The sequence below is a fragment of the Rhinolophus sinicus genome, linkage group LG02 (assembly GCF_036562045.2).
Source record: "Rhinolophus sinicus isolate RSC01 linkage group LG02, ASM3656204v1, whole genome shotgun sequence".
Classification (NCBI taxonomy): Eukaryota; Metazoa; Chordata; class Mammalia; order Chiroptera; family Rhinolophidae; genus Rhinolophus; species Rhinolophus sinicus.
Genome location: NC_133752.1, coordinates 93570684 through 93595256, shown reverse-complemented (window position 1 = coordinate 93595256; position 24573 = coordinate 93570684). Strand labels below are relative to the sequence as shown.

At 34.6% G+C, this 24573-nt stretch overlaps 1 protein-coding gene across 10 annotated transcripts in view; it reads left to right on the top strand.

Annotated features, from left to right (window-relative positions):
• NEBL (nebulette) overlaps window positions 1-24573 on the top strand; it is a 341852-nt gene that overhangs the window by 213237 nt on the left and 104042 nt on the right. For 5 of the 10 annotated variants that reach the window (XM_074324856.1, XM_074324854.1, XM_074324853.1 and 2 more), the window contains exons 1-2: window positions 23669-23855; window positions 23945-24016. The exons of 2 other annotated variants lie outside the window; for them this stretch is intronic. In XM_074324856.1, the coding sequence (XP_074180957.1) occupies window positions 23775-23855; window positions 23945-24016 (153 nt within the window). In that variant the 5' untranslated portion in view covers window positions 23669-23774. Of the gene's footprint in view, window positions 1-20993; window positions 21067-23668; window positions 23856-23944; window positions 24017-24573 lie in introns of those variants that run through there. 3 more of the 10 variants (XM_074324852.1, XM_074324851.1, XM_074324855.1) reach the window with 3 other exon arrangements.

Below are 24573 nucleotides of genomic sequence, written 5' to 3'. Positions count from 1 at the left end.
CTTCCCTGGAGGTCTTTAAAAATAGAACTAAATACCCATCTGTCCAGAATGGTTTTGATGAAATCCTGCTGATTAGAGGGAATAGGCTCGATTTTTCTGTCAAGGTTTGTTTCAGTCTTGAGTGCTCTTAAATGGATGAGTTTGCTTTTTGGCGGGGAGAGGGAGGGATGTAAAGTGACACTCCATGGATTTATTGATGTATCACTGTACGCATCCTGGATAAACAGAGTAAATTATATCTTTCTCATGCTTTTAATGTTTCCGAAGCTTTTAATGTTTTTAATGTTTGGAGCTTCGCAACAGCCCTGTGTGGTAGACGGGGCCCTTCTTTGGGACCCCACGGCCTGCAGATGTTCAGGTTTGGCCCCAAGTCACAGCCTGGCTGGTGCCCAGCGGAGATGCCATTCCTGGCTGTCGGCTCTCCAGGTTCACGCTCTTTTTCTTCTTGACCCTCATGCTTTGTTGTGTTTGTGGGTTTTGCTCTGTCATACGGTATCCAGACATTTGATTTGGAGCCAAAAAATTGTAAAAAATCAATTTTGGGAACCTAATTAGGACCATTACCTACTCTATTTTCCCTTCCAAAAAAGTGCATTTTCACATAAAATTATAATAAGGGTTACTGCCAGCCACACACAGACACACACATACACACACACAGACACACACGTATTTATGTGTGTGTGTTTGTATACCGGGGGTGCCAAAGAAATGTATACACATGACTTGTATTCATCCTTTGTTATTGGTATATATTGAGTACAATTTTAATACAGTTTTTCCTTTCTTAAAATGTGTATACATTTTTTTGGCATCCTCTATACGTGTGTGTATATATACGAATATAGGAGAGTGTGTGTATGTATGTATATGGATATATAGATATAGGGTCGTGTGTGTGTGTGTGTGTGTGTGTGTGTGTGTGTGTGTGAGAGAGAGAGAGTTTTTCTGTACGGTCAGGGTGCAGCAGGAAACAGAGTAAAGCCACTTGCTAGCAAATAAAGAGACTGTATACCAAGGTGTAAGGGTGATTAAGAGAACAGGCTAGAGAGAGTGAGGCGCCCAGAGATTCAGGGAGTCAGGACCACCCCATGCTTTGGGCTTAAGTCCATGGGGACTGGAATTGGGTGCTGCGGTTGTGAAGACAAAGCTCCTACCAGAAACAGGGCACCCCAGGAGGGAGGGTGCCGGGGAGAAATGCCTCTGCCTCTCCCCTCTCCTGCCTTCCGTTCTCCTGTCCCTGCCTTCCATTGGCCAGATTCCATTAGAAGAAAGCCTGCAAGGAAGCCCTGGAGATGCAGTGCTCAGGGCTCTACCCTGGGGCAGAGCAGGGCAGAAGAGGGAGACAGGAGCTGAGTTGGAGGCAGATGGAGAATAACCAGGCAGGCACGCGTGTGTGCGTGTGTGTGCGCGCGTGTGCGTGTGTGTGCGCGCGTGTGAATTTCTTATTCTTCTAACTTCACCTTAGACCTGAAAAATTTGCCACAGATCAGGACTAATTTGTATTCCCTTAACAGTTTAGAGGAAATCTCCACATTTGTTTCCTGAATTAGAAAAAGGCATACATTCACTTTCTCAGTCATTATCTATTTCAGACCATTCCTGAAAATAGATTGAAATACTCTTTACTATTTGAATTATCCATTTTTACTGGGTTGTCATTACTTCTAGACATTTTCAGTGGACAGAGCTAGTCAACACACATTGTTTTAGAAAGAGAAAAAATATAGTATTTACAAAATAACCACCTTATTAGTACCAAATATACTAATGCAGCATGTCAAAATACCAGAAAAAATGATTTTCTATGTGGTTATGCTACTCAATTTGAGATACAGTTAAGTCCATTTATTTCAGTTTGATTTTGAATTGTAGAGGTGGCTTTATTTTTGTCTTTTTCAGTTATTTATAACTTTTAATTATATGAAGTATTTACACGATTTTTCAAAATCAAAACAATGAAATGAAGTATGTTGGGAGTGTGTGTATGATCTCACTTTATCTCCATTTCTTTCTTCTTTTGTCCCTTTCTTGATAAAATTTTTTTTCCTTCTTATTAGTTTTGGTTTATCCTTTCTTTATTTCTTTTTGAATACACACATAGCTATCTATATAGCATGTACTCTTCCCTTTCTCGCCAAAACTGTAACTTTCAGTATGCACTCTTCTGTACTTTGCTTTTTTCCGTTATCTCTTGAAGAACACTCCATAGCAGTGTTACAGATCTGATAGTTCCCTGTGTACTATATAGTTTATTTAAACAGTCTCTGTTGATGGACATTTGGGTTATTTCCAGTCCTTTGCAATTATTAGTCTTGTAAATGAATAGTCTTTTACATATATCATCTCATATTTTTTTTACCAGTACTTTTGGGGGTTGATTTTGATAAGAGGAACCGACGGGTCAAAGAGTAAATGTATATGCAATTTTGCTAATTCACCTCCATTGGGCTGAACAATTTTGTGTTCCCAACTGTAATATACAAGAGGGCCAATTTTTACATGGTCTTACCAACAGAGCATGTTGTAAGCTTCTGGAGTTTTTGCTAATTCAGAAGATCAGAAAATGGAATCTCATGTTGTTTTAATTTGTGTTTCTCATTATTAGTGAAGTTGAGCATCTTTTCTTATGCTGAGGACCATTTGAATTTCTTTTTCTTGAACTATAGGTTCATCTTTTGTCCACATTCGTTTGTTGATCTTTGCTTCTGAGTTTTAAGAAGTTTCTAATATACTGGAGCTATTATTCCTTCAAGATCTGTTGCAGTTTCCCCTCTATTATCTTTATTTTGCTTACAGTGTTTTCTTTTTATGTTTAAATTGTAAGTTATTATTCACTTTTACGCAGTCAAATTTATTTTTATGTAGTCATTCTTTTTCCGATTGATGCCAGACTTTACGTTAGGAATGGTTTCCCACTCCAAGGTTATGAAGTAATTCCGCCATGTTTCTTTCTGTGGTTTCATATTTTATATTTAGATCTCATTTGGAATTGATCGTGGTATGAGGTATGAAGAGTGAATTTAATTAGATTTGTTTCCATGTTGTTCTAATATTATATATTAGCGTGTCTTCCTTTACTTCATTCACTGGAATCACCTTAGGTAGGCGCTTGGGTCTACCTCTGGACTGTTTATCCCATTCTATGTTCTAATGCTTGAGTAGCTCATGGTTTTAATAATAGACGCTTTATGATATGTGTTTAAAAAAATCTTTTTTTAAACAAAAGTCATGGTGACGTGATTCCTGTGTTTATGAAAAACAAAATTTGAAATGGAAGCATTTTTAGAGATAGCTCATGAATAAGTTACTTTTATTATTTCATTTTGCAAAGCAGGGAAGTAGGCTGTACAGAGGTTGTAGACTCATCAAAAATAGTTATCACCCAGATAGTCAGCAGTGGAACTGGAACCTACGTGCTCAACCAATACATTGCCTGATTTTCTCATAAAGATATGATTTCCTCAGAAAATATAGGTGACTAGTCTCCGAGCAAGGATCTAGACCCAGGTTGGATGCCTTCTCTTGCCACAAAATATTTTCTTAGTTTTGAATATTTAAAATAATTAATGATTTTAGTTATTTTAATTATAATATATGCATTTTAGGATATTTGGAAAAAACCTTACTACAGACCCCAGAAATATCAATTCTTTTCAGAATTTTTTAATGCATAATTTTTTTTTTTAAGGATCTTGTTAAGTGGAAACAATTTTGAGAGGATGGCAATTATATTAAGCATTTATTAAGTATTCAACTACACTGATCCGAGTACCTTAAGTACATTATCTTATTTAATGATCACAAAACTCACCTAGGACATAGTCTTTATTATTTAAATATTACTAATGAGGAATGCTTGGCTCTGACAGGTTAAATAACTTGCCCAACCTCATAGAGCTGGTAAATGATGGAGTTTGGATTCTAACTTGTGTTTATACTACTGCCTATCTTTTAACCACTATGCTGAATGTATTCTATATATATCATTTTGGATTCTGTTATTTATTAATATTTTAACAAAAATGCTTGTTCTTTTCTCAGTGATCACATTAAATTTCATTTATAATAACACCTTGCTTTGATCACAATTAAATTACTTACACCGGATTGTAAGAAGAGGGAATTAAAAACATTTTTTCTTTAGATATTATTATTAAGATCTTGGCTTCTAAAGTATCTAGAAATAAAATGGAATAATTATGGAGAAGGCCAGTGTGAGACAGAAAAACACAATTTATAGACATGGTTTGTTTATATCAAAATTTGCATGAGTACCTTCATTTTTTTCTGGCTCTTCCCAGATCTAAATTGTTCCAGATTCCAAGTTAGCGATGAGATATATGGTGATAATGTGGCTGAAGGGTGGACACTTTGGAGCTTTATGTGCAAATAGAAGTAAATAAAATAATATAGACGTTTCCTCAACTGCTTCCAATTGCACCCTAGCTCAGCAATGCACAGTCCGCCACTGACATCAATAGACATATCAGTAAGAAAGATGAAAACATTATTGCCATTATGGATTTGTTCCCTTGGAGAAATGGTGGTGAGGATGTTGTGAAGAGAGAGATGAATGAAATGATCAGGCCAGTGTGAAATTACAATATTAGTGACTATTATTGAGGGTAGTGTTTCGCTGGCAGCATTTAAAGTGCAATTTTGTGTGTGTCTGTGTGCTGGGAGAGAACAAATGGTAGACTTTGGATTCATAAGCTGACTTTTAACTTTGTAAAAAGTTTATACTCTTTTTAGCTCTGTTCTAGGTACACATGGATTATTAGGCTAAACCAGGATTGTTTCTGTCATTAGAGGTTTATAATTTAGTGCACTGAACTCATTTTTTCACCATGTAGTCCCTGTCAGTAAATAAAAGTCAGAGCTCATTCCCCAGTATATTTATATTATAAATTATATACATGGGCTACTGTAGATCCATAAATTAATAAGTTTTTTTCTTAAATTTTAAGAGTAAACAAAATATTGATAGACATGTTAATGATTTTTCCTGCATGTCAGTGCAGTGTCAAATGCATACATACTAGGGTGCCAAAAATCGTATACACATGACTTGTACGAAGGTTGGACAGTTAAGTTCACAAACTTTCCACCATGTAAGCGCATGGTGGAAAGTTCATGAACTTAATTGTCCGATCTTTGCTTTTGTTTCCAGTAGTATTGAGTGTTACAATTTTAATACAGTTTTTTCTTTTCTTAAAATGTGTATACATTTTTTTGGCACCCTCTGTATATCCTCTTTGAAACATCACTGGTCTGTCACTCTAGTGGTGGAGTATAAAGCAGCCTAGTGCCTTGAGGAGCTTCTGTCCGGACACATTTTATCCCTAAATAAGGTTAGATGCTTTTAATCAAGGGATTATTTGAAAGTTAAATTGTTTTCTTCAGAACTGCCTAAGACAGATTTCATAATTGGACTCTAGATAGTCCTATATTTAAAAAATATTTTGTATTTTAAATTGACAAATTCAAATGTTTTATATTTTAAATCGATAGTTTATTTCTATTTCCACCCTCTTTCCCCATTGTAGTTGTTTCCATATAGTTACATTTCAGTGTGAAACTCCATAAGCAACAGTTCTGGCCTATAGTTCTAGAATTCTGACACTTAGTGAAAAGACATCTAGTCAAACTAGATGACTGGTTGGTTAATCACCTGATGATTCATTAAGATTCATTATGATCCTCACCTAGGAAATAAAAGTCTAGTTATTTCTGAAATAGGGGATGACTTAATAAGGAATTGTCATAGAAAGTCAATCTTTTATGTCTTACTGTGCTCTATAACTAAATGGTAAGGTTATGATAACATTTGGAAATGAGTTTCAATATTTATGTTTTTAATAGAATATTCATTTACTGTCTGGATATAAGGATATTCTGTTAGCTTGCAGATCTGGTTTAAAATATCAGCCTTAAAAATTTCAAAGCCTGGTGCCTTGTGTATCTAAATGTCTAAAAAGTTTTGCTGGTGAAATATTATTTTGATGATAGATTCATTTATTTCCATTCATTAGACCCCTGATCTATAAAGAACTTTTAATGAGAAAATACATAAAAAATAAATCTTGAGAGCAAGTATTGTCAGCATATATTAAAGGAATATATAGACTACCAAAATTGACATGAGAGGAATTAAAAAAGCTGAGTTATGCAATAACTAAGGAAAATGTTGAAAAATTCTATGAAATAATTGGTTTTGTAAAAGGCTCCTGTCCCTGTATTGTCTTAGGGATTTTGATTCCAAGGAATGGCTAAAGTAAAAGGAGATTTATAGGAAGGATGTAGGATAACCTCATATAATAGAAAACAGTTCCAGCAAGTAAGGCTGGACTTTGTGGGAACTGTGAAGTCATTAGAAAGCTAATCTCTTTCATTGTGTGTTTTAGGGTTTGTGTGGTTCTTTTCTCTACTTTTCTCTGAATATAGGATTTCTTAGCCTGCTTATCAGCATATGGTTGAAAAATAGCCACCCCCCCGGAGTTTATGTGGCCTTATGTTCCAACACTCAACGACCATCTGATTATCTACAGTTAAAAGTCTCTTGGTTCAAATTCATAAAAAACATTCTGATTGGTCACTCAACAGCCAATGCACTTCCTCTCCCCAAGTGCAGTGTCTGCTCTGGGCCTAACAAGCTGTTGCTGGCTAGTCAGTCAGCTCATGTGATTCCTAGTCCAGTCATAAGTGCCTGGGATCTGAGTGTGATCCACGCAGGGTAGTTTATTGACATGTCTGCTATACACAGCTCTGTTGATGAGTCTATCCTATTTTCAGTGAACAATAATTTCACAGGTACATAATTGGCATAGAGAACAGAAAAGGTAACAGCTTTGAAAAGTAAACTTTGAAAGAAAACTCTAGTTCATGAAAATAAATGCCTATAGTTATGAACATATTTGTGCATTGTCACCTATATGTTATTATATAAACAAACACTATAAAATCATATTCATTCAAAAGATAATCTATCAAAAACAAGTAGTACGAGTATTTGACTGGAGAATGATTCAATATTACAAAACCTATTAATATAATAAAACTAATATGCTGTTGATAGTGATCAGAAAGTCAAATAAGAAAAGTCATCTGACTTATTTCACTGAGCATAACATTCTCTAGGTCCAACCATGTTGTTGTAAATGGCAAGATTTCATTTTTTCTTAATAGCAGAGCGATACTCCATTGTATAAATGTACCACAATTTCTTTACCCAGTCGTCTATTGATAGGCATTTCGGTTGTTTCCATCTTAGCTATTGTGAATAGCACTGCAATAAACATAGGGGTGCGAATGTTTTTTTGAATTAGGGTTTTGGATTTCTTTGGACAGATACTCAGGAGTGAAATTTCTGGGTCATAAGGTAGTTCTATTTTTAACTTTTTGAGGAACTTCCATGCTGTTTTCTGTAGTGGCTGCACCAATTTGCAATCCCACAAAAAGTGCAGGAGGGTTCCCTTTTCTCTACATCCTAGAGAATGATTGTTGGTTGTTGATTTATTAATGATAGCCGTTCTGATCAGAGTGAGATGGTATCTCATTATAGTTTTTATTTTCATTTCCCTTATAGCTAGTGAAGCTGAGCATCTTTACATATGTCTGTTGGCCATCTGTATGTCCTCTTCCGAGAAGTATCTCTTCATGTACTCTGCCCATTTTTTAATTGGGTTGTTTGTTTTTTTGGTGTTGAGTTTTTTTGTTTGTTTGTTTGTTTTTTGATTTTTGGTATTAACCCCTTACCACATGTATCATTGGCAAATATCTTCACCCATTCAGTAGGATGTCTTTTTGTTTTGTTGATAGTTTCCTTTGCTGTGAAAAACTTTTTAATTTGATGTAGTCTCATATGTTTATCTTTTCTTTGCCCGAGGGGATATGTCAGTAAAACTATTACTAAGGTTAATGTCTGCAAGTTTGCTTCCTATATTTTCTTCTAAGAGTTTTATGGTTTCGGGTCTTACATTTAAGTCTTCAATCCATTTTGAGTTTATTCCTATATGTGTCATAAGAAGGTGGTCTAGCTTCATTTTTTTGCATGTATCTGTCCAGTTTTCCCAGCACCATTTATATCAGATGCCTGACCACTGTGCTTTACACCTGAAGCTCAAGTAGAATAATATTGAATGTCAACTATAATTAAATCAACTATAATTATATACACACACACACACACACACACACACACACACATAGTCACGGGATGTAAAGTACAGTATAGGGAATAGGGAATATAGTCAATGGTCTTATAACAGATATATACGACGTCAGAGGGGTAGTAGACTTGGGGGGGTTATCACTTTGTGAGGGGTGTAAATGTTTAATCATTATGTTGTTTTTGTACACCTGAAGCTAATATAATAAAAAAAAATAATAATAAAGAAAAGGTATCTCATGCTGAAAAAGCATTTGATAAAATTCAACAATTCCTGATACAGTATATCAAACACTTGGTTTCTGTGCTTTTTGCTATTACCAGTAAACTATGAACATTTATCATTTGTGTAACCAGACAAGCATCTAGTTTTAAAAGCTCCTTGGGGCAGATAATAATTTTTTGTATTTCAAGTTCCTAATTTTTATAATGATGTCTCCATAAATATTTTTAATGAAGCATTCCATTAAAATAGGTTTTGAGAATTGTTAAGAAAACAGAACAGAGAGAATTTTTTTTTGTCTCACAGAAAACCTTATTTTAGGAGTACCTTTTTCTGTGTACAGCATGAATGATCGGCAGTCTTCTGGGGATGAATTGCTTTTCTTTGGGAGATGCCTGTGAAAATTGTTCTCTGTTTACTTTCTCCCCATTCGTCTGTGGCTCTCTGAACTCTGACCCCTTTCCCTGAGCTGAGTCAGTGCCCTAACCTGACCACTGTGCGTATCTGACAGCTGGTATCCCACCTGAACAACTCCATTTTAGACTCAACACACTCATGCCTGCACCCATTTCCCTCTCTATCCAAGCAACTCAAAATACCTTAAAATGGCCTTTCTCCTCTCATTCTTCACATCTCGTCTGTTGTTCAAGCTACATCTTTAGTGTGTCTCCAATCTTTACCTTTAACATCTCTCACGACCTTGGTCTTTATTTCTTGCCTGGACTATTTTGCAGTCTTCTGGTATTCTTTTTCCTTCCATTTCAGCATATCCTATCCACATTGCAGCTAGAGTAATCTTTGCATGTTGTATTTATAAGTGACTCCCCAGCGTAAAACTTTGTGACACAACATCTCTGATTGGATTATTGCTAAAATTGTTGGCTTGACATTTAAAGCTTGTCTCTATTGTGCCTTTTATGTATTCGTACTCCTCACCTTCCCCTTGCAATCTGGACTTATTTCTCATGGCCGCCAGCGTACAGCCTCCTGTCTTTGCTTGTGCTGTGTCTTCTAACCTCTTTTTCTCACTTATAAAAAACTGACTAATCTTCATAATTTGTAGCTCAAAGGCCATTCATGAGATGTTAGAATCTCCTTGATATTTGTGATTTTATTCATCTTCTGACTCTGTAATTCTCTGATGACTTTAGTATGTTTTCTGTTTGTTTCATCTGTACTTATAGATTATAAGCTCCTTGAATATGAAAGGCTAGTTTTTATTATTTTGTATTTATTGCAATGCCTAAAATGGTCATTTATTCACAGTAGTTCAAATATTGAATTTTGAATCAAATATTGAATTATATGAAAATAATATATGCATGAGCAATATACATTTGTATTTCAAACATATCAATACCATTGATTTGCTCTTCTTGTAAACCATAGTCTCCAAGCATTCCTTTGGGAGATGATAATTCAACTGAAAATATAAAACAGAACTAATATAAAATAAGGTTGTGTTGGTCATCTAGTTTGTTTTTAAAGTGATTTTAATTTTTTTGCACAGTTATATTCATATTTGCAGAACAACTAAAATATTATTAGTATAAAGAATAATAAAAGTTATTATTTTGACCTTGAGAGAGGATATTAATTAAATTGAGGGATAAGGAAAGGTACTGCTTAAGATAACAATTTCTTTCTTCATTTGTGATGACATGAAAACTTTATTTTCTTATATTGAAATTCTTATATTCTTATATACTTTCTTATATTGAATTGCCAAGACATTCTTGCAACAGATTGAATGTTATGATAAATATTTGCTTTTTAGAGCTTTGGACAGTGTCGTTGCTTGAAAGCAAGCTTGAACTTCCCATGAGATCACTGTAGAGATAAATGCTTAAAAGCTTTTCAAAGCCGTATCTTGGCTCTATCAAAATTTAATTTCCCACTGATTATGTTTATATCGATTTTGGAACACATAGCCATGAATATACTCAGCATAGTTACATCACTGACAATTTCCCATGCCTTGGGAATACATTCCTGTTTTATGTGCATAGGGAATCCACTTATACTTTCTTAGATATATGTACCTGGAGTTAAATAGTCTTTAGATTAGACTATGAAAATATCCTTATAATTGTTTAAAGACTGTGTCTTTATAATAGTTAAAAACATTTGATGTATATAGGAATGGGCTTTATAAGTATTCTATACTTTATTAGCCATTCAGTCATACCTGGTTAGGTTCTTACCTGTAGTCAAAATACAAAGGGAGTTTTTAAAAGTAGAATCCAACTGTAAGTGTTGAGTGCACACAGTGGATATATATGGTGAGGTGCTACATGAACATATAGAAGATACTGATTCCAGTCCTGTTGATGTCACTTTTAAGCAAATTACTGTACCTTTTTGAGCTTCAGTGTGGGGATCCTGATAATAATTACTGTTCAGAGAATTCTGAGTACACCATGAGATAGGTTACGGAAAGGACATACTCCACTATCCACTATTCAAAATACGTTAATTCTATTCATCTCTGACTAACAAAAAAAGTGATTTGATGAAAGACTTTGTCAATAATGTTTTCATTTTTGAACTCTTTGTACCACGGTGATTAGTAGATAAGCAGATACATTTGGTAATCAGGTAATCATATAATTTTAGAACCAGAAAGGCTGGCCTGTGTTTTACAGATGAGAAAATAAAGGACCAACAACTTCAAATGACCCACCTGCTACCACGTAGTGGGTCAGTGACAGAGTGAAGTTTCGAACCCAGATCTTAGGACTCTTCATTGTGTGGTGCTCTTTCCACTCTGCATGTCAGATGTGGCTCTTCCAGGGTTGCCCTTTTCCAAATGACAGTTCTGTGACTATGGTTTATTCAGAGGACCTAACAGGCTTCAAGTCTCTTCTGTCCTTGGTCATTCTTGTTTGGTCAGTTGTAGAGTTTTTGCCAGACCGGAAAATAGAATAAAGTTCTGCTGTCAATTAATTGTGGAATATAATCTCATGCACATGTTCTTGTTTTTGAGTATAACGTAGAGAACTTGAGCAGAAACCCCATTATAACGTAGTAGTTCATGAGTCAGTTATAATTTTTGTCAAATCATGACCCCCAAATACATCACTGGTCCTGTCTCTGAAATACAAACATTATGGAAGCCTGCAATATATTTTAAAAGATGTATTTTTGATGATGTTTGAGAAATATTTAGTCCTTAGATCATAAACATTTAAACCTTTGAATGTTTAAACAAAGGTAGTTTGTTTAAACAGGATGTTCACCATTGCTGTGTTTTGGAAAAGGAGAAAAAAAGTTAACAAAATACTGAACTTAAAGTATAATAAAAAGATGAATTAAGGAACTGGTTAAAGCATAAAACTGTGTGTAATTTTCTTTATAATAAAGTTTTCTGAAACTCTCTCTCAGAAGATTAGATTTTATAATACAGATAATTTACCCCTTTACAGGAATTTTTGTATTTTAGGTGGTCACACTTAATTGGCAATCAGGTACTCTCTAAAAAAGATCTTATAAAGTTTGTTTAGCAAATCTAAAGCTATCATAATACGTTTTTAAAAACCCACACATATGAATACTTTATTTAAGAAAGGATTATACAATTTAGCTATTTAACCTGATCAAATTAAAATCTGAGGTTTCTCTAACTCATGACTGTTTGTACGAGAGAGTAACATAAATACCTAACAAAGTGCCACAGGAAATAACATGTATAATGATTTTAAATCTTAAAGAACCAAGTATAGCCTTGATCAAATGCACATGCAGTGATATTTCTGTAGGAAAAAGTATTTCATAGGATTATGATAGTATAATAATCTAATATCAACGCTTAATTAAAATCTTGAAAAAAGTTGTCCTGGCTACTTCATTAACATCTGTCAGTGAAATTGCTTTTAAGAAAAAAAATTGACATAAAAAAGACCCTCAGAGTATGATTGCTCTTTAAAAAGTTTGGGACAGTAGTCATAGAAAACCTTAGAAGTCCTAGCTACTCTGGGGTTTAAAAATGGTTAGAATCCAAGAAATGGCTAGAGTACATACATTGAAAAATTATCTATTTTTTAAAATGAAATTCTTATTTTCAGCTCAAAGTGTATATAAGACACAGTTATTATTGCTATTATATTTTGGGATGAAATTTTTCCTAATATTCTAGACTAAATTATAGCATTCTTCAGTTTTTTTTGTAAATTATCTTCATTACTTATATGTAAGTCAGAGAATGCATAGTATAAAAGCCACTACTACAACACTATTTTCAACAAATACTCATTATAAGTATTTATGTATTGAACGTAATTAAAAGAAAACTTTCCAGATTTTTTTTCTTTTTCTGTTAACACGTTGCGTACGGCGGGGTTTAAATCCCTCGTGAAGATTCTCGTGATCCGTACGCAACGTGTTAAGGCAGCTATGTAGAAAGGGTGGGCTGTATTTGGATACAATAAAATCTGCCTCTTAAATTATTTTCCATTTCACTTCGTTTATGTGTAAGGTATCTTATATGAATCTTAATTGTTTTTAAGATGCCACAGATGTAAACTTTATGATCTCGATATTTGGTGATCAGTAGAAAAAAGTACTGCTTAAATAAAAAACTGGAAGATTTCTCAAATTAGGTGCCTGCCAGGTCAAGAATGCTCATAATACTTTCATTATTATCTGCCTTTACCCTTGCTCCTACCTCCTGGGGAGTCTTGTTTTTGCCGGTCATAGGAACCAAATTGTCCCCATACCATCAGGTGTACCATTTCTTTCGATAACTATCTGTAATGACAATTCTTTTGAAGTTGAAATAGAAAAAGATAGAAAATAATAATATCACTACCAGAAAGAAATAAGTTAGTCAGGGTTTTGCTGCTCCATGCTTCAGGAGATTCTACACAAATTGAAGCAGCACAGACCTGGGTTTGAATCTCTTACTGTGAGAACTTGGGCGAGTGATCACTCCAAATCCATGTCTCTGTGAAATGGATTTTGTGAGGATTAAATGGAATTTTGTATGTGAAGCCCATGGCACAGTGCTTGGCATGCAGTGATCACCCTTTCGTGCCCTCATGCAGAACCTGATATGGACCAGTAGAGGGGGCTTCTAAGCATTTTTGAATGTCTCCATTTTTATGTAGTTTCATCTTTCTCCAAAAATTTCAGCAGAGTTTGGATAAGGGATAACACAAATAAAATTTAAGATCTTGGCTATCATTTTATGTAACAGTATTTTTAGATTCAAAGCACTTCATTGCATTTGGATATTATTAAAAATCCTAGCAGTTAAAAAAATACACGTGCGTGTATCCATTTTATTGGCTCCAACAAAGAAACAAGCGAAGTCGTCTGTGGAACAGAAATATAAGATACTGTGTTTTCCCTTGTTGCTGAAGATATTTTCTGTTTAGTACTTGAAAATTTAAAGTTTTTCATAGAAAAATCTCATTTCCGTAAAACGCTTAGGTTCTTCCAATGATCCATCAGCCTCCTTATTAAAATCTCATAACTCACTGTGACATTGCTTTGCAGCATGATTTCAAAAGAATTTACCCTAGCCAAATTGATGAGCAAATTGCTGGCGTGTTTTAAATTGGGTTATATGAGTTAGAAATGGGAGTGTCAGTGGAGGATATTTCACTATTTGGACTTTTTGCTATTTAGATAGAGAAATTAAGAGTGAATGCCTATTACTCATATAGTTATCTATTTATTAGATAGATAATTAAAGAGTGAATGTTTATCCTGAAAACTGCTGGGACTTTAAATATGTCATTCTCATTCATGAAACAAGATGGCATTTTGAATACACCTTAGGTAAAATTAATTAAAACATAATTTAACGAGTTAATTCATTACATATAACAATAAACCTCTAATAATGTACATTCCTATACAGAAGACTCTGATTTAAATAGGTCTGGAAACTAAAATAGATTGTAGTTTTTATTACTTGCTTATTAGGATTCTGAAATACTCTTCTTAAAAAGTTTAATTTTAAATGCATTTTCTCACACTTAAGGTATATATGATCAAAATGAAAACTAGCTAATGAATTTCCAGTCTCATAGCATTACTGTACAGCTGCACTGTCCACTATGGCAGCCCCTATCCAATATGGCTCCTCTGAATTGAGATGTGCTCTGAGTGTAGAATTCAAACACACTGGATTTCAAAGACTTAGTATGAAAAAATGTAAAACCTCAGTACTTTTTATATTGCTCACATGTAAAAGGGTAATATTCTGTATACCATATTGAGCTAAAAATAAATATCATTAAAATTATTTAATTTGTTTCTTTTTAGAATGTAGCAAACAAATGTTTAAAATTACATACGTAGTTTACATCATATTTCTCCTGGACAGAACTGTTCCAGAGAATGATTTCTGAAATAGTTAAAACATCATAGAAGGGCATTGCCCAAGGGATGTCACTTTATGAACAAATTAAAAATATGCCAAACATACTGGGGTTATGAAGGAAAATTTTACATATGCAATTTGAGAAAAGAAAAGATGGATGGAGGAAACAACCATGTATAGCTACAGCTACTGTATAAAATAGGATAGAAAATTGATATCTACAAAATTATTTGAGCATTGATAAAAATTCTTTAAAACACGCTATTACTTTCTTGAAAATGTAGCTTTTGTAAGTCCAGCAGATTTTATCATAGTCTAAGAAGATACATGTTTTTAACTTAATATAATAGTGAATATCGACTATCACATGTATACAAGGTCTGACAATTAAGTTCGCGAACTCATCCTAGAAAAAGTGCTACATACCTCATGCTGAATATCACTACGGACACTTTCTAAGTGCTCCCCTTGGGAAGCTATGCACTGACACCAGTGCCTAGCCCGCCCTTCAAAGCAGTTTTGGAACTCTTTTTCTGGAATGACCATCAGAGCTGTCCTCATATTACCCTTGATGTACTGAATGTCATCAAAAAAATGTCTCCTTTCAATATTTCCTTTATCTTCTGGTAAAGAAAGAAGTCATTGGGGGCCAGATCAGGTGAGTAGGGAGGGTGTTCCAATACTGTTATTTGTTTACTGGCTAACAACTCCCTCACAGACAGTGCCGTGTGAGTTGGTACATTGTCGTGATGCAAGAGCCATGAATTGTTGGCGAAAAGTTCAGGTCATCTAACTTCTTCATCCAGCTTTTTCAGCACTTCCAAATGGTAAACTTGGTTAACTGTCCATTTGGTAACAATTTATAATGAATAATCCCTCTGATATCAAAAAAGGTTAGCAACATTGTTGCAACAAGTTTGCGATCTTAATTGTCAGACCTCATATTTGGTATTGGAAATATATGACAAAAGCATATTACAGTGCATGGCATAAAGTAGATGCCCAATAAATATGTGATGAATAAATATATGATTGAATAGGAGAGATGGGTAGGGATCTTTGTTGGTTTTGTTCATGGCTTATCTGAAGATATTAAAATAGCTCCTGACCCATGAAGTGCTCGCAAGAAATAGTTGTGAAATGAATGAAGATAGACACACACACAAATTAAATAATAAAGAAAATAGAGTCCTCAGAGAGCAATTACTACCAATATGTTAAACTAGTTCTCATTATTCAAAGGGTACCAATTATTTTAAAACATTACTAACTTTATAGCTGTTTTAATAACATTTACTTTAATTATGATCTTATTTTGATATTATCTTATATTTTAAGTTACACATAAAAAATACGGAGACAACTGGAATAAGACTCAGGAATTAGTGCTTCAAAAGTTGTGAACTTGTGAGCATCAGTTGTGTTGCTTCCTTTGGCTTAAACTAGGATGAAATCATGATTTCAGGGTAAAAGAAATCCTTAGTAAACATAGGTATAGGGCTGGCCCGGTGGCTCAGGCGGTTGGACCTCCGTGCTCCTAACTCCGAAGGCTGCCGGTTCGATTCCCACATGGACCAGTGGGCTCTCAACCCCAAGGTTGCTGGTTCGACTTCCCCAAGGGATGGTGGGCTGTGCCCCCTGCAACTAGCAACGGCAACTGGACCTGGAGCTGAGCTGCGCCCTCCACAACTAAGACTGAAAGGACAACAACTTGAAGCTGAACGGCACCCTCCACAACTAAGATTGAAAGGACAACAACTTGACTTGGAAAAAAGGCCTGGAAGTACACACTGTTCTCCAATAAAGTCCTGTTTAAAAAACAAAACAAAACAAACAAAAAAACCCACATAGGTATAGTAATTGGATACTTAAGATTCAAGTAGAAATATTAGAATCACTTATTTCATAAAAAGCAGAAAAAATAAGTGCATTTCAATAAGATTGTAATTGTAGAAAGATACAAATGTGAAATTTGTATTATAAGTTTATCGCAAATTCCATTTATTTCTGGATGTGCATAAAACAAATGAATTTCCTTTGAATATTTTTCTTCATTAGACTCATACACCCGGGAATAATTTCTTCACTATGAGTTTTCATAAAGTCCAGATACATGAGGGGTATTTCAATTGGCTAATAATAAAATGAAGGGGTAAAAATTAAATTCAGGGCATATGAAGAGAATAGAGTAGGTCTAAAGTTGTTGTTTCCATATTTAATTGACAGGAACTGTGTTATTTGTAAAGGGTCCATGGTTCAAATCCACTTCATCAGGGTCTCCCTGAGGTCATCATTTGTTAGATGCTCTGCTGTCCTCATCTCTCTCCATTGTATGCACTGGTGACATTGAACTTTGGGCTCTTTCAACTCTTGTCTCTGGTTTCTTACAAATGCTCTTTGGATGCCTTCCCTATACCCCATCACCTTACCTAATTCCAGCTTTAATATCCTCTCTAGGGGGAGATCTGCTCATTCCTTAGTTTTTGCTAAATTTTGCTATGAGCTCATATAACTCCCTTACTTCCCCTTCAGAAACATTATTAGACTTTCTCCATAAAGAGCTGAGTTATTTAGTTTTGCATGTATTTACATAAGTTATTGTTCTAATGGCTGTTTTCAATAAGCTCTACAACCCCCAAAGCCTTTCCTTTTTAACTTGAGTATAGGGACTCATTATTTCTAAATAATGTATGATTTTATCCACTGGGAACATGATAAAAACAGCTTTTCTTTATCAATTGCTAGGGAATTATTTACTTTTCTGTGTTTTCATAAAATTCCTAAGTCATGTAAGCAGGACATGTTATAAATTAATTAGTGGAATATCCCTCTCTGAAGGGTTAAAGGATTGCCAGTCCTGATCAAGCCCGCTCTCTCTCTGGCTCTTGATATGGTGTTGACAGCCAAGCAAAGAGCTTCTTCAATAAATCCACTCGCATATTCAAGTTTTTCCAGATGTGAGAAGTAATTAAATCTTTGCATTTACTGAAGCCTTCCTTGTATGCTTTTCAAGAGGGCGCTGGCATCTGTGGTGAATTAACTCTGCTTGAGTGTGTGTGTGTTGTGTGTACGTGTGTGTGTTGTGTGAATGCACATATGCACAAGCACATGTGGGCATTTGCCAATAGTCCAATGAGATCAGACCTGAAAACAAAACAAAACAGAAACCTAATTTCAATAAACACCAAGAATTGTTATAGCTATATTTCACAATTGAGAAAATTGGGCTTTATTTAATTAATAATGCGTTCTTCTTTTCTATTTTTGTTGAATGTTAAAGGAAAGAAATGAGGGTGATTAAATTATTTGCATCTGTTAAAGGATTTTTAAAAAAATGATAAATTCATGATTTTCATAAAACAAAATGAACACATTTCAAAGATTTTAACTCATTAATTAATGAGGGCACCAATAAGATGTTACAATTGGTTCAAAGGTGAATTTGAAGAACTACACATAAATGAGTGATAAGGAGCGCTGAAATACATTTACAAATAGACACAGAAAGGGTCTATCAACAGGGCAACAGTCACTGCTTTCCCCCAGGATACTACTTATTTGCATTTATGTAGATAAGGTGTCATTAGCATTGTTATCAGTTTTCAACAATTTATGGAGTTGTAAAATAGTTCAAAGACAGTGAAAGGCCAAATTGGCCAGAAGGTAACACCAGATAAGACATCAATTACTTATATATATATATATATATATGTGTGTAATTTTTTTCCTCCAGTTTCAATCTTTCACAATTTTTCCTGACATCTCACACAAAACTCTAGAAAAGAGATACTATTTGAGACAGCCAAGCTGTCTGATAGTGCCTGACCCTTTGATTCTGGTTACAAGTCACCTAGAGGCCACTCAAATCTTGAGCTTCTTTCTGGTGGAAGTGATTATGGTATTAGCTTCGTTATTATTGAAACTGAACTAATAACCTCAAGTAAGTAGCAAATTAAACCAAAGTCTTTCAGTTTACTGGGTGCTTTTGTTAATGTAGATTCTGTAAGAATACTTTCCCCCGCCCCCTGCCAATATATTTAGAAGAGTACATATTTTTAATCTTGCCATCGCAACCACACCCAACATGGAATTTGTTGTGTTGAAAGTTATTTGCAGTTTATTGTTCTCCTCCTCCTCTAATATCACTCTAGGAATGTGGCTCTCATTTGTGAGTAAGAGCTATATCTGTGAAAGCGGGAATAAAAATACAGAAAAACACCCCATTAAATCTTATTTTAATGGCACAATTGGTAAGGTTGACAATTATTCAAGTTGCTTTGTATTCTTTTGATTTCTAACTAACAAACAGTAATGAAATAGCCATTGAAAAGAAGAAGATAGGTGTGATGGCTGTAAATTGTAAAAATAGATTGGGCTAATATTAAGCAGAACTCTTCTCTTTTGTAAAGAAGACAAATTGCCCCAGAGAGCTTACATTTCTTGTTTTAAGAAATGATTCCTCCCCCTCATCTATTAGTAAAGTTCTCTTTTGGACAGATGCCTAAGGATGAGGAACTATATGAAGCAAAAGGAAAATAACCAAGAATTCAACTGAGAACGTTCTGGGGGATAGTCATTAAAAAACAAACAAATACCAACCAACCCACCAACACAAAACCAGGCAACTGAAAATGAGTAGGTGAAAGATTGCCAAGGCAGAGAAACAAGTCAGATGGACTAATCCCCCTCTCACCTAACCATTTAGGGTGAATGTTTTATAATAAGAAATCTTGAATTACGTTTTAAAATGGAAAAATTCAGTTTATGTCTGTAAGTTTTCTCAACCCGGAACTGAATCTCAGTCTACTATTTCAGTTGTTCATACGGATTTTTATTTGCAAGTCAGTCATCATGTTGTGGAAAAACACATTTTCTATCACTGTAAAGAAACAAAAAGGAGAAAAAAGTGAAATAAGTATGACATATTTGTCAGAACTGAAGAGATTCTTGTCTCATGTGACCTTCAGAGCACTGAAGACAAAGTACTATATGACTCACGATAGCAGTATAGCCGGTTTCCTTGGCCAGGGGCTGTGTCCCTGAGACCTGAATTATCCTAGGGACTGCATTTTCTATGGAAATACACATAAACATCAAACTCTAAAAAGATCAAAACCTTCTGTATTATAACACACAAATTAGCTCTTATCTTTTGGCTGCTATGCTCTAGTAGGTCCTTCTGGCCTTAAAAAACATATTGGTGGTATAGAGTTTTACCTTTCAAATGAGAAGATTCTTTCATATCAGGTGCTTTTCCTGGAACGGTGTACCTTTATTTGATAGTTAAAAACTCTTGTGTTTGTAAGGGCCTTTGCTATTTGTAAGTTGCTTTTCTTTTATTAACTTCTGATAATTCAGTTTTTCTGTTTTTAACTATGGAGAGTTAGAGAAGGATTAAGTAATTTGTCCTAGAGGATGTGGAAGAGCCAGACCTGGAAGTAGGGGGTCTAGCTGTAAGTAATGTGATCCTCATGTTGGTCTCATTCTGGTCAGCGCATGGATCTAGTACTAAACAAAAAGTAGACAACATAAAATGAAATGCTCAGTAAGTAAAAGGGATTAGCAACTATACAGATACTCCCTTTTTGAGGTGCCCCAAAGTGAAAACATGCATTAAAATATAACATTTAACTTTTTTTTTTTTTTTAAAAAAAAAAGGATGATAGGGAATTTTGAAACATGATAGCTATCCATGAAGAACAATTTATTTTTATTCCTGAGTCACATTTTGGAGCTATTGACAAGAGTGCTTTGCTGTGATAAAATGCAGGACTTAAAACTTGACATGAATTTTGTATTATACCTATAGGTGAAAGGAAAAATGTATTCAATCAAAAGTAATAATGTATCTAGCTTGCCAAACAATCCATTAAAGAGTTCTTCCATCAAGTCTTGAATGATGGGTTTGTTATTTTCTACCTTATCTTAGCACTAAGTATGTTTTACTCACCATTGCATCTCTAACACCAAGCACAGTCCCTGGCATAACAACACTTACATGAATATATGAATGTTGGACTTTACTTAAATTCTGGTCCTAGTGCTCCATTGAATAACTTTGTAAATAAGACAAATAATTAATTTCTCTTGCCCTTACTTTTGTCCTCTGTAAAAGAGAGGGCTTCAGCAGGCTTGATTTCTTAAGGATCCCTGTGGCTTTAAAATTCTGATTCTAAAATCTCAAATGCAAAATTTGTGTTCACACTGCATATGGTATTGGGTTTTGCTTTTAAAACTTTCGTGCATAATCTCAACAGATTATTTTCTTCCAGCACAGTGGAGAGCCAGTAAGAACTTATTACATGATGGAAAATGAGAAAAAGCAGCCGTTGCAGTCTGATGAAGGTAATTCACCATGGGGAAGAGATATCACCATGAGCAACACAAGTATTGTTACCTCATACACAAGTATTATTACCTCAAACACTAGTATTGTGACCTCAAACACAAGTCTTGTCACCTCAAACACAAGTATTGTCACCTCAAACACTTGTATTGTCACCTCAAACACTAGGATTGATACCTCAAACACTAGTATTGTCACCTCAAACACAAGTATTGTCAACTCGAACACTAGTATTGTCACCTTGAACACAAGTATTGATACCTCAAACACAAGTATTGTCACCTCAAACACTCGTATTGATACCTCAAACACTAGTATTGATACCTCAAACACTAGTATTGTTACCTCAAACACTAGTATTGTCACCTCAAACACAAGTATTATCACCTCGAACACTAGTATGGTCACCTCAAACACAAGTATTGTCAACTTGAACACTAATATTGTCACCTTGAACACAAGTATTGATACCTCAAACACTAGTATTGTTACCTCAAACACTAGTATTGATACCTCAAACACTAGTATTGATACTTCAAACACTAGTATTGTGACCTCGAACACTAGTATTGTGACCTCGAACACAAGAATTGTCACCTCAAACACTAGCTAAGAGGTGCATCTTAGGCAGCTATGGCAAGATTTTTCTCCCTATACTTCTAGAAATTTGCAAGAAAAGCTTATAGAAAAAGTTCTTCCTTGTTTCCAAATAAAGATAATGTAACAGATCTATAGAATATTAGATTATCCTGGCAGAGTACTTGATGGAATCAGTCAGAGTCCACACCTTTTGCTCCTTTATGGAAGAACCACAAAATAAGGAGAATTTGTGTAGAATTCTCTACACTAGCATGACATGGCTATTATTTTTATGTTGTTTTCCAAATTCAGCACCTGTGGGACATTTGTTTCTGGCATTTTTTGGTAAGCAGGATATATGATACTATAAGTTAGATTGTATCAAAAACTGTTTCATGAAAAGACCAATGACTCTTCTAGAACACCATATATATATATATATATATATATATTTTTTTTTTTTTTCCAGAATAGAACAGTGTTTCCCTAAGTAATACTTCACAAAAGAATGGTAGTTTTCTGGAGTATTGGGTATCATTAAAAAATAGGTAGGTAGGCAGCTAAGTAGATAGATAGGTTAGATTAGATTAGATGGGTAGGATTTCATGTTTGGGGAATGCTGGATTAAGCAAATTTAAATATTTTTCTTGGTCGAAGGTCTTCTCAGAGCTTCTAATGTGTGATTATGCCATGTGGATCTCTAAGTGGCTGAGGCAGATACTGGTACACAGGTTTCCCGAAACATGTTTATTTAAGAATCCCATTTTCCCCTCCAGAGTATTCATAAACTTTAGCCTCATGGAACACAATTTGAGAAATAATCTATATATGATGACTGTACAAATTTCCTTGTCAGAATTTTAGTTTAGGCAAGGCCAAAGCAATTAAAAAAATAAATGTCAAACTGGATATGCTATCAAGAGAAAGCAGCATTATATTTGGTTACTTAGGATGATGTATTATTTCGAATAAAATTGTATTTTATGTAATTACTTTCATTATTCACAATAGGGTATTTTTTATGTGCAACACATGATATGCTGTGGCTGTATTAATTTAGTCTAAGACTTAAAAACCTAGGATTTAAATCCTAGGATTTCATTGATAAATTATAAGCTGGACAGAGTCTTAGAATTGCCTAAATTGACATTAAAGGACTTGTTTTGAGAAATACCATGTATTTTAAATTATATAACTGATGACATGTGCCACATTATTGTATTGTGGTACATGTCATCACTGTAATAGTTCATTTTTCCCAAGTTTTCCAAATGTATTGCATACTCAGGAATATACAAGTAACTAATGAATTTGTAAATTTGACACAATGGGCAGAATTCAAAGAGTATGACTGTTATTTTTTGAACCAATGATATTTGTAGAATTCTTAAATGATATACCAACCTATGTTCACTGCAACTTCTCATGTTTAATGATGATTATAATTAAAATAATATAGCAGTATAAGATTAAAAGTCATAATTAAGTCAGAATAGATTCGTTGAAGGGCTCAAAGGTCTTTTCATAATAAATTACTAGCCTTTAATCAGCAAATATAAAGTATTTTTTAGAATGTGAGAAGTACATATATGTCTCTTAAAATATTTAATTTAGATTAGTGAAATGAGTTTGAATGATCCAGATTCACGATAGCAGATCAGAGCTATGTCTGATATTCCAGTGAGAGCTTTATTTAGAAGGAATTGAGGAATCTTTGCGATAACAGGCTTTGGACTGTGCTATCTTGAATGTGATAGCTAAGTAGTTTTTCCCAGAACCGTGAAGTCTTTTTCAAGCTCTTTTGTGAATTGAATAAGTAAAATGTAAATAAATTGTCTTTTCTGGATTTCTTAACCCGTTCAAAGAAGGTTGACTTTACATTTTCATAAAATGGAATTTTGCCTGTTAAAATGTTACTTCCACTTGGGAGGCGAGTCCTAGCCGACCTCCGGCATCTGTTCCATCCACTCACACAGAGTTGTGATAAGGAGAGTGAAGTGTGAGCTAAATAGGGAGGAGGCCTGGGTAAGCTCATTTCTGCCAAACACCAGACTCAAGAGTGCTGCAGTACATAAAAAGTGCTACATTAGTGAATTACAAACTACATGCATAGACAGAGAGGGTAAAAATGAGGGTCCCTGTATCTGAGGATGTAAAAGATGAAACTGAAGAGGAAAATACAGAGGAAGACGAAAATGAAGACGACAAGGTGAGTGGGCAAGCACCTACTGAAGAAGGGTATTTGTTCCTCTCAGTTGATGATTAGAAATATGTTTCCTTTCCCTTTTTTCCGGATAGGTATTCTTTAAGCCTGTTATTGAAGACCTGAGCATGGAATTGGCCAGAAAATGCACTGAACTCATTAGTGATGTAAGTGGCTTATGCAATTTCTGTCTTATTTTGCATTGCATGGGTGGCACTATTACGTCATGGAATCATAGAGCCGGAGAGAAAAACCTTGAAATCGTCTATTAAGACACAATTATTTTCCAGATCATGGAATTGAGTCCAGAAATTTTAGGTGGTTTCCCCAAGGTCACCCATAAAGAGAATGTCTGCAGAAGCAGAATGCTGTGCTTTAGGGTTTTCGCACAGCATTCATAAAGCATTGAATTGAGAGAATATTCCTTTCGAGAACACAAAGCCTTTTACAATTTGTATAATGATGTAATTTGTTTTGAGAGGATGTCTGCCTAAATGAATGATTTAAAAAAAACCATTTTGGGGACTTTTTGAGGCATCTGATGAACGCAATAGTTTTCCAAACCAGAAAAGTACGTATAGCACCTATGTGCATATAATGTTGATATCCAATATAGGATACATGGATAACTGAATGACGTGCTAAGAACCCTGAACTAAATGATGATGATGATGATGATATCAGTGAAAAGGAACGTTTTTGTTGTGACTTTTTTCATTAACTG